The sequence below is a fragment of the Myotis lucifugus genome, unplaced genomic scaffold (assembly GCF_000147115.1).
Source record: "Myotis lucifugus unplaced genomic scaffold, Myoluc2.0 scaffold_0, whole genome shotgun sequence".
NCBI lineage: Eukaryota > Metazoa > Chordata > Mammalia > Chiroptera > Vespertilionidae > Myotis > Myotis lucifugus.
Genome location: NW_005871048.1, coordinates 62,091,826 through 62,103,079, shown reverse-complemented (window position 1 = coordinate 62,103,079; position 11,254 = coordinate 62,091,826). Strand labels below are relative to the sequence as shown.

At 42.2% G+C, this 11,254-nt stretch overlaps 1 protein-coding gene across 2 annotated transcripts in view; it reads left to right on the top strand.

Annotated features, from left to right (window-relative positions):
- Positions 1 to 3: 3 nt before the first annotated feature.
- FBXL7 (F-box and leucine rich repeat protein 7) overlaps positions 4 to 11,254 on the top strand; it is a 318,017-nt gene continuing 306,766 nt past the window's right edge. Inside the window, exon 1 of one of the 2 annotated variants that reach the window (XM_006081497.3) lies at positions 4 to 283. In XM_006081497.3, coding sequence (XP_006081559.1) covers positions 247 to 283 — 37 coding nt within the window. In that variant the 5' untranslated portion in view covers positions 4 to 246. The remainder of the gene's footprint in view (positions 284 to 11,254) is intronic. The other variant, XM_006081498.3, reaches the window with a different exon arrangement.

Here is an 11,254-nt window from a genome sequence, read left to right as displayed (position 1 = left end):
GATCGCGGATTCTAAGAGCGGCGGCTTCCCCTGGCCCCCACCCGGAGCCATTGGGGGTGCCCGGAGGGGACCGAGCGCCCCCTCCCCTCGGAGTGCAGGGGCCGCTCCCAGCCGGACCTCGGCCCCGGAGCGTGGGGTATGCGCAGCTAACGGTCCCGTCGGACGGGCTTTCCTCGGGCGGAGCGCGCAGGCGGTGCGCCCCAGCTATGGAGTGTCCCGGGAGACGGCGGGCATGACGGCGGCAGGATGGGCGCGAACAATGGCAAACAGTACGGCAGTGAGGGTGAGTGGGCCGCCCGTCCTCACGCTCCCGGATCGCGCCCCCCTCCTTTCCCCTCGCCCTCGGGTCTGGGAAGGAAGGTTCTCGCCCGCGGCGGTGGCGCACACCCATTTGGCCCCCTGTCCCGGCCGTCACCTTCCCTTTGGCACTGAGTGCTCAGGCGCCCCGAGGATGCTTTCCCACCCGGGACGGGGGAAGGGGGGTGTCCTTTTAAGCAACTTCCCAGGTTGCCTTAGGGACGGCTCAAGTGGCAATGCCGCGGTGTTTCTGAATGCCCGTGCCTCAACTTTCCCACCCTGGGCGTCTGGGATTTAGGATGATGGTTTGGCAGATGGTGGAGAAACGTTTTTCAAAGAAATCACGAAGTGAAAACTTTCTCAGGCCTTTGTGCTCCAGTCCGCTCTCCGGTAGCAGGAAAAAACTTCTGAAAAAAAGTAGTTAAGTTTCCATTCTCTGCTCACGGCCCGTGGGTGACAGCTTCGTGAAACTGACCACCTCTGGGCCCCCGCGAGGCGAGGAGTGGCGGGGGGCTTTGTCTGATTCTCTTCGGGCTCAAGACGGGCAAAGGACCATCTGTTCCATGGGGCTGGAAATTGCACAGAAATATTGCCTGTCAAGTGGGAACTTGGAGAAACTTTAAACTCCACCTCCTCCTAAAATGATGATGGATGTGTGGGCTGGCTTCCCCCTCGCCCCTCCTCCCTCTCCTCGCATAAAACTGTAGTGTTGTCACCCCATTGATTAACAGCATGCCCCCGATACGCACATGGCAAAGGCATTCCCATCGTTCAAAAGTTAGGAAGGTTGGTCTCTCGTGAACTTGGCTGGAGGGGCGTGGAAGAGCCAGGGTCGGTTTTATAGCCCGCCTCTGCAAACTGAGTTCAGAGCCTGCAGACGGTAGGAATGCAGAAAGGCTATTCAGCCTGTGGTGTTTGGGAAACTCCTATCATCCTACGCGAAACTTTGTGGATGTCGCCCCCCTTGTTTGTGGCCGTGTTTTTCTCAGTAGCTTTGTGAGATTCCAGCAGAAACCAATCAGAAACCCACGCCAAAACACCATATCCACAAGAGCCTTTTGTTTAAATCATTCTCTCCCCGATCATCATGTTTTTGAGTTCCACAGATATGTTGAAATACATAGATTTCCTTATTCTGGGCAGTTATGTGAGAGATTCTTTTTGGTGACAATTTCATTTTTAAAAAGTTAAAAGGGTGTCTTTTTAGATAGCACATTTGAAAGTATGCCAGAAAAGATTATTGGAGAATCGTAGCCACTCCCCCAAACTTCTTGGAGTTCATGTTTTAAAAGCTTGTCGAAAAATGGAAGGTGAAGCCTTCTTATTCTGAGTTATTACAAAGCGTTCAGGGAGTGAAGTGTATGCTTGTCAGTTCTGGGTGTGCATATATTATGCTACTTGAATACTATGGTGGGGGGAAGGACACCCTAAGAAGTATGCTGAGTTGCAGCTCTGGGTTCTTGAACAAAACCCCTGCACACTCCCCCTAATCCTCTGCAACTTGTCCGTATATCCCAGCGTTCTCGTATTGTACAGTGTGTGGTGTATGACGACTTCCTGTCTGAACAGCAGAGTTTTCAACCCTTGGGAGAGCAAAGGAGAGACAGAGAACTAATGTTCTCCAGCTGTTATCCGTAAATGCTACCTCTGCATTTTCACTTCAGCTGAAGTGAAATTTTACTGGGATCAGATTTAGGACGTTTTATAGGAAAAACCTCGGGCTCAGCTGATTCAAGGAGACCAATAGGAAGGGTGGGGAGGTTAACTGAATTTTGGCTGGAGAGGACATACTGTGTTTATTTGCATCAAATCTCTTCAAATGCATGGAGAGTTCTCTGATAGGTGAGGCGGAACTAGAGCTATAGAAGTAACAAGGATTTCAATCTTTTCTCCTCCAGTTACACCTGGCCTCTCCTAAACAGGGTTTTAACACAAGTGGGGTATGGTCAATTGTGTTCGACTGTGTTAATGGAAGGTAAAGTCTATGTAGATAAGCCTTCTGGAATTTGATGTGTCAGTGCCATCTTTCTGTTCTAAAATGTAAAATCTCAGAGCAAGTGAAAGCAACCCCTAGACATGGTATCTCTGTTGTCATCGGAGGTAGAAGTAAGACAGTTTTAGTAGATTTTGTGCAATACAGGCATGGTGTATTTCAAACATAAAGGGGAAATAACCAATAAATGCATATCCATAGAATGCATTGAGATCGCTCAACTCTAATACACTGATGTTTGTATGTACTTTAAAAATTTGCAATTTAAGTATATGTTTTACAGTTGACACCACCATGTAATGGGAATCCCCGTAAATTTTACAACAGTGTTGAGTTATTACATTTAAAACTTCAGCATTTCATTTGCAACCTACTTTCTCTTGTTCCGGGAAAACATCTTTTTTCATTAAAACAACAGAAAACCTATTCCCAGACTTACTTTAGCAGGTGAAATGGGGCAGAGACTTGCTGCTCAGTGTAATCCAGCGGCCTCCGCTCCACCGGGATGCTTGTCAGAAGTGTAGAATCTTGGGTTCCTCCTGGAACTACTGAATCATTTATCACGTGCGCATTGGAGTTCTGGGAAGTTCCTGTGCAGAGCAGAGCATTGACTTGGGAGTCTGGAAATTTGATTCCAGCTTCAACTTAGCTACTGTGACCTTGCTCAGTTCCCCCAAATCATGGGGTCTTTCTTCTCTAGAGTGAGGAGAGAAATTCCTTTTGGCCTGATTTGTCATGATCTAATAATCCTTGAGCATGTAGTTATTCATTAGGGAGGAGATTAGCCTTGTGGGGAGACATGTTATAATAAATAGGGAAGTTAAGACAATGATTGCTTGGAAATCAGTAAATGTCCCTCTTGCTTTTGTCATTCTGTTTTTCCTTCATCTCTGTCTTCCTCACTCATTGTTACCTCCTTTCTTAACTTAATCAGTTCTGAAATCCCTGCCAATCAATAATAAGTGTTTCCAAAGTGTTTTGTTTTCCTAAATACTTAGTCAACATTTAGGTTAATGATTTCATTTGCAACCTTTAGGTGGACTGGGATTTTGCTGAGGAAAAACTTACCTTCCCATTTCTGATCATTAGGTTTCTAGAGACATAAGCAACTGTCTAAATGATGAGTATGTCCTGGTAAATTCTTTAACAGAGAGCTGTTTTTCCCCTCTTTACCTTTTTTCATAAAGTGTGAGTTTCAGCCCCTGTGTAGAAGTCCACAGAATGAGGTGTGGTGGGTGATTCAAAGCCATCAGAACCATTAGCTTTGACTCTAGTTCAGCCAAATAAACAAAACTCTCTGTTCAAGTAGGAAGAGAGGAGCTGCCTTCCCTGCCTTTTAAGGTTTCTGAGCCTTACCCTCACTTACTCATTGGTTCATTGTCATGTTTACTCTATTCCAGCAGGTCTGAGACAGTAGCACTTACACTCTTAACAGCTCCTTTGCAAAATCCTGTGTGTTATTGAATTGCAGCTGATGAGGCCACAGTGATGGGGTTTGACCCTTGGCAGCTCTGCTGCTCTATGAAGATCCTTGGGTCCTTTTTCCCAATCTCAGATCTGTGATGTCAGATATGAGGAGAGTCAGTTGCCTGAGCACGTAAATCATCACAAATCCATCACGACTGTGGGGAACATATCTTGAAATAATAATAACAATGGCAACTAACATTTATTAAAAGCTTACTGTGGCCAAGCATGATCCTAAGTCCTTGACATGCATTGACTCATATAAGCCTCATGTGGATCCTATGGGAAGGCACTCCTGAGGTCCCTATTTTATGGATGAGGAAACACAGCTGCAGAGAGGATGGTCATTTCCCAGGTCCTGCAACTAGTGTAGGTGGAATTGGGACTCAGGGCCATGTCATTCTAAGCCCAGAGTCCTTTATTCATTCATTCAACTAATGCATGTTGATTTATTTCCTACTCTGTGCCAGGAACTCTTCTAGATTCTTGGGATATATCATTAAATAGATAAAGATCCAGTCTTGTCAATCTTATCTTCGTGTGTGTGTGTGTGTGTGTGTGTGTGTGTGTAGGGAGGGAAAATGGAATGATTAACATGCGTACACACCCATTGGATAATTCAGTAAATCTTGCAATGCATTCTAAGTAGCTAAATTTTCTAAATAAAGAAAATTATCAGATTAAGATTATTCAAAGTTGGGAGGAAGAAGGTGTTGCAATTTTAATTAGATAGATCACCACGGTGGGCCTTATTGAAAACTTGGTATGTAGACCAAGACATAAAAGAAGTGAAGGGCTGACCTTTGAGCATTCGTGGAGCATGTTGACTGTTACTTTGAGCCACTGTGTTATACCGAGGTGAATACTCTATGCTGGCGAGCATAAATCATCTTTTTATGCAAGTGTAGTGTCATCAGTCTTCCATAGTCAGCTGCTATGGAACAAAATCAGTCTGGCCAGTGGGCATAATTTTTTGCCTAGAACATTCGCAAATATGTTTTATCCAATTCTGAGACATTTTGTGACTGTTTTTGGGGGGAGGGTCGGGGAGGCCTAGGACATGCTCTTCTTGCTATGAAAGGTAGATGTTGCTTGATTTATTGGCTATATAAGAATACCTTCAAAAGTTTGTTAATTCTTAGCTAGAAGTATGTCTTTGTCTTTTGTTTCCAGTAAATAAATTTATTCTGATAAAAATCAGAAGATAAGCCATATTGATTCCACTGTTTGGTTCAAATCATAGCGTTAGCACAGCTAACAATACCATCTTTGATCTGACAATGAGAAGATATTTTCAGAGATTTGGGGGATCCTTTTACATGTTTAGAATAAGAAAAAGAAAAGAGAGGCAACTTTTCTTTGTCCCCTTGGGAATTAACTCACAAAAACTTGGTTTTAACTCCTTCTTCCCTTTGAAACAGAGTGAACTCTGGCTTAATTTTGAATAATTAATAATGACTCTTTAAATTGAATTTATTGAATTGGCACTGGTTAACAAAATTATACAGGTTTTAGGGGCACAATTCTCCAACCCATCATCTATACACTGTATCCAATGTTCACCACCCCAAGTCAAGTCTCCATCCATCATCGTTTATTCCCCCATACTCTCCTCCACCTCCTCCATTCTCCCACAATCACCACTCTGTTGTCTCGGTCCATGGGTTCTTTCTCTTTTGCTCAATCCTTCCACCCTTGCCACCCTTGCCACTCAGCACCCTTTCCCATCCAGTAGCCCCTCCCCACAGCTGTCAGCCTGCTCTCTATCTATGAGTCTGTCTCTGTTTTGCTTGGTAGTTCAGTTTGTTCATTGGATTCCACATATGAGTGAAATCATATGATACTTGCCTTTCTCTGACTGGCTTATTTCACTTAGCATAATGCTCTCCCATTCCATTCATGCTGTCACAAAAGGTAAAAAAAAATTCCTTTTTTATGGCCAAGTAATATTCCTTTGTGTAAATGGTACACGGCTTTTTTATCCTCTCATCTACTGATTTGCCCTTACCTATTTGGTATCTTGAAAGCTGCTTAAACAACTTTGCTTGAATCTTTGATTGGTGGAACTTTGTAGATATCATGCATCTTAAGATGGCATTAGGGATGTATTAAAATACACGACAGCATCTTGAATAAACTGTACAGTGAATAAATTCTCTGAATCATGAAGAAGGGAATAAATGGAGTTTAAAAATGTAATACATTAAAAATAATACTTGAAGAGCTGTCTTGAGGAAAATTAAATTTCGGAGTGCTGAGCAAAGACCAATGAAGTTACTAGAAGGTAGATTTGGCTCAGTCTGAGGAGGAGCTAATGATGAGAGCTGTCCCCATCTGAGATAGGCTCCCTAATAAGGCAGTGAGTCTCCTTACATGGGAAGGCAGGGATCACAGTAAAGGATGTTGTGCCAGATATTTTCTGCATTGGGTACTGCTGGGTTCTACCATAGAACCTTACACCAAGTTTCCTAGCAAACACTCTGTCATGTGTGACTGTGTTAATGTTTGATAAAGTGGTATTGTTTCGTTCTAAGTCATATGGCTGCTTTTTCTCCCTCAAATATATCTCTCGCATTTTAATTGTTAAAAGTACCCCCTTAATCAACTTTCTTGGGTTTAATTCATTCTCTCCCTTCTTTTACATATTTACATCTATCTAGAGATATTTAGGTATTAACTGGAAAGTCCACTGATTTTATTTATTTCCTTGCTTTCTGCAGGACATAACCTCCTGCACCCAAAATTGAGTTTGATAAATGACTTCTATTTTCAGTGCAGGAATGGATGCAGACTCTACCTATAGCATTGCTATTACTTGTATTGTTACCCTAAAACAAGTAGACCTACTAAATTAATTGTGTATACATTCCATGTCTTGAATAAATGCTTTGACTTTGTATATAAGACTTTTAATTGGTATTATTGGTTAGTGCTATTTGAGCAGAAGCTACAAATGGGCAAGAACCACACAGCGTGATATACTTTTGCTCAGCACATGTCCTGAGCAGTATGTGGTGATAAAGCCCGTATCAGCTGAACTTTCCCAGAATGTAGCTATAGTTTTTGTTCTGTTTATAGAAATGTAGAGGACTTCTTCCATTCGCTCACTTCAGTAATCTCTAGATAGAATAAGACTTGCTTTAAAAGTTTAGTGTCTAACTGAGAAGCTGGGCAGGATGGCCAGTGATTCAGAACAAGAAGGTAGGTGCTCACTCACAGGAGGAGCCCGCTTCAGCCATGTGCTAAGTGTGGCTGTAAGTGATATGGGGGAAGTGTATGGAAGAATAGAACTACCGTCTAAATAACGACAGTTCTGGACAGTGTCTGCAATTCCCAGAATACCTGAAGGATGCCCGTGAGTTCTAAACCAAAACCATAACAAAGCAGGTAAATTGGAGGAGGAGGAGCTTCTACCTTTGGGGAAAACGAAACATTTTGTTAAGAGACGCCTTCTCATTGTTCCCTCAGATCTTCACGTTCTGTTTTCCATGTTTACTTCATGAAAAGTGATTCCCGTGGGTTCTGTAAGTGAGGACCTTGGAAAGCCTCGAGGAGGGGCAGAAATACCTGGGCTCTTCCATGCTTGCAACACTGCACCAAGGAGAACGGAGGCCTCTGGGCAAATACTTTCAACACATGCTAGTTAATACCCCAGAGACTCCAGCTTTCACATTTCGGACATGAATACTCATTAGCCATCTCTGAATTTTCCTCGCTAATGAAATAGACACGTGGTCAACATTCTCCCCATTCCATCGTCAAAGAGGTGGGGACTGTGTCTGAAAATCTTCACTAGGTTTGTGCACTAGGTGTGCTCATTCTATCAATTCCTATTTAAATTCTAACCCTCCAACGAAATGAAAAACAGTTGTTCACACTGTGTGAACTTGTAGTTGTAACTTTAGGAGCCCTGAGCAATGTGTAGAAATGTTATTAAAATATTTTTTTGTTTGCTACCCTTTCTGTGGTAAATTCCTTTGCTGCATTTTCCCCCTGGGCAGATATAGCAGTGGAAAGAGAATCAAAATGTCTAGAGAAAAATGTTAGCACTTTTTCTTATGCTTGTGGACTGACCTTCTGACTTTAAGGAGCCCATTTTGGCCTGGTGAAGTCAGGAAAAGCTACTGATAGGTGCAGTTGAACCCTTTGACCCATTTGAGAACTTGAGTCAAATTGTGGGTCATCTGAGTTCAATCTAAGACTCGGGCCGGGTCTTACCTGTTCCAACTGTCAGAGGTAGTTCAGACCTCAGGAAGAAGAATAGGCCTGCGACTAAGGATGCAGTGGGTGGAAGACCATAAGAACAAAGGAGGGAAGAAGAGGACCAATCCAATGCATGGGAATTAGGGCATTGATTGCCTTCAAATATAAAGAGCAGACTCAATGTTGTACTCACTTCTCTTTTCTTAAAACTATCTTAGCTCTCAGAACAAAAATGATTAATAATAGATATTTGGTTGGCATGGTTATTGCCAAATTTATTACATTTTTGGTCATTTTAGTAACAGTTAATAATTAGTGAGCACTTACTAGGTGCCCCTCCCCCCTCTGAGCACGTTACACACATGTGTAGTTCATGGCAGCCAGGGAAGTGGGCTCTGATGTCCCCATTTTAAAGATGTCAGCACAGCCCAGCCAGGTGTGGCTCAGTGGTTCAGTGTCGACCCCAGAATCAAGAGGCCACGAGTTTGATTTCCGGTCAGAGCATATCCCTGGGTTTTGGGCTCGATCCCCAGTAGGGGGCGTGCAGGAGGCAGCCGATCGATGATTCTCTCTCATCATTGATGTTTCTATCTCTGTCTCCCTCTCCCTTCCTCTCTGAAATCAATAAAAATATATATTTTTAAAAAAGATGTCAACACAGAAGCATAGAGGCAGGCTAACCCCTGCCCAGGGTACACAGCTGGTGAGTGGCCCAGTCATGCCTAAAATCCCCATGACTGTGCTGGAGTCTACACCCCTTCCTACTGTGCCCATGACCCCTCTACCTTGTCATTGCTGCTGCAGCCAACATTTTCCCCAGTCTTTGTTTTGTTTGTGTGCTGTGGTACATTTACACAATGGAATACTACACGGCTATAAAAAAGGACTCTTACCTTCTGTGACAGAATGGATGGACCTGGAGATTATTATGCTAAGCAAAATAAGCCAGACAGAGGAAGACAGAGATCTTATGATCTCACATGTGGAATCTAATGAACAAAATAAGCTGATGAACAAAATAGAATCAGAGGCATGCATACATGGAACAGACTGCCAGAGATAGGGGGAACTGGATGAAAGAGGGTGAAGAGATTTGTCAAAGAATATATATGCATAGTCCCTGGACACAGATAACTATGGCGAAGGCCAGAGGGGGAATCGGGGGCTGGGTGGAGGTGGGAAAGGGGGAAGGAATGAGGACATCTGTAATAGTGTCAACAACAACAACAAAACTATGGATTTGAGACAGCCATTAATATGGGGAATTATTCCAATATCTACTTGAAAATTTGCCCTTTTGCCAGCCCCTGGGAGACTCCTTCATGGATTTGTCCATGAAATTGCTTTGGAAACTATAAAGCATTTCAGAAATTAATCTCATATATCATCACAGGGACTTTGGGAAGGGTGTCCATCATTATCCCCAGTTTAAAGGTGGGGAAACTGAGGCCTTTGAAGATTAAATGACTTGCCTTAATTTGATAGTGAACATTAGATTAGGTCATTGTGATTCTAAATTTAGTACACTTTCCATGATACCATCACTCTTCTTTAAGTGCTATAAGAAAATAAGAATATAATTATGCTAGAGTATTATCACCAGGTATTCTTGAGTATTTTAAGTTTCTTACATCCAAGGATGAAAGTGGGACTCTGTAATCATATGTCCTTTAATAGCTTTTGTGTCTCTACTAGAAGTAGAGAAGCCTGGCTCCCTATTGGTCATCTCAGGCCACAGAATTGTGCCCTGGCTCAGGGGAGCAGCCACACAGTGATAAAATTATTATAATGAGACTGCAGAGTGAATTATTGTTAGATAAATGTTCATGACAAAATGACATTGTTCATTAAAGTCCACTTGCTGGTCAATAAAACTCAGCTGGGGCTTTAGGGGCATTTTTTGTCCTCTGAAAACCTCCACTGGTGATGATGTAATTATTTTACTGCCGGGAAGATCAGAGGATCAGCTCTGAAATTGGGGACCCTCAGCATCACAGGAGTCCTGATTCTCTTTGATACTCTTGTGTCATTTGCTATTGAATAACCACATTTCTTAGAGGGCTTTAGAACGGTCTAGGTTCTGGGGCAAGCCATTTAGGAAGAGTTGATATCAAAAGTCATTGAGGTTCTATCATGATTGTGATAGAAATTCATCCTGTTCATTTAGTCTTTAATTGCTTTACTTTCAATTCTCTGTCTTCTAGTTAAATTTCTAATATTTTAAAATTTATTTTCTGTTCCTTTGTATTTATTCATTGCTCATCCTACCACATGCTCACCTTGATGTGAATATTACCCTGTTCTCATAGTAGGTCCTCAATATATTTTTTTTGTTAGACAGTCACATGAAGATGAATCTCAAGCCATGATCTTTATTGGATCTAAAAAAAAGCTTATGAAAACCATATCATGTTTTCAGTGAACTTTTCTTGGACTTTGATATTTTACTCTTAAAATTTTTTTTTTCTCTGAACATGTTTTCTTCTGAGGGTATTCTAACTTGGACTGTTATTTTTAACATTGTGGTTCCACCTTCTTATGGACAAAAATAGTTTAATTTGTGTACGTAAGGAAAAAATGTACTTTTAGCATTGCTGAAGACTTTTCAGCTTCACTGATTTACGGTATTGTGACAACTATTTTCAGTGATTAGCGTTGAGTAGGATGCTACTGTATATTTTTTATCGAAAATCACATTGTTCAGTAATATTTGTTTAACTGATTAGAAATTGGGTTTATATATCAATTTAAGTAAATCATTAATCAAGAACTCAATTTAAAAATTTGAACTGTTAAGTAATCATTCCTTTGTTTCTGTGTTCTCTCTCTGGAATAAAAGGTCATAGGATTATGAATCTTTTTAAATTCATACAGGGTGTCCCAAAAAATGTTTACGCACTTTGAATAATAATTAATTCAAATAGGTTAAATCTGAAAAGAAGGAAATATCAATTGAGCTATCAGCTGTTAAAATGTGTATACATTTTTTTGGGACACCCTGTATATTGAACTACTTTTATCACATCTCTGTTTTAATCTTTTTTGTTATATAAAACTAGTGGCCTGGTGCACAAAATTCGTGCATGGGGGAGGGGGTGTTCCTCAGCCTGCACCCTCTCCAATCTGGGACCCCTCGAAGGATGTCCTACTGCCAGTTTACAGGAATTGGGCCTAAACTGGCAGTTGGACATCCCACTCGCAATCCGGGACTGCTGGCTCCTAACCACTCACCTGCCTGCCTGCCTGCCTGATTGCCCCTAACAACTCTGCTGCAGGCCTGCTCGCTCCCAACTG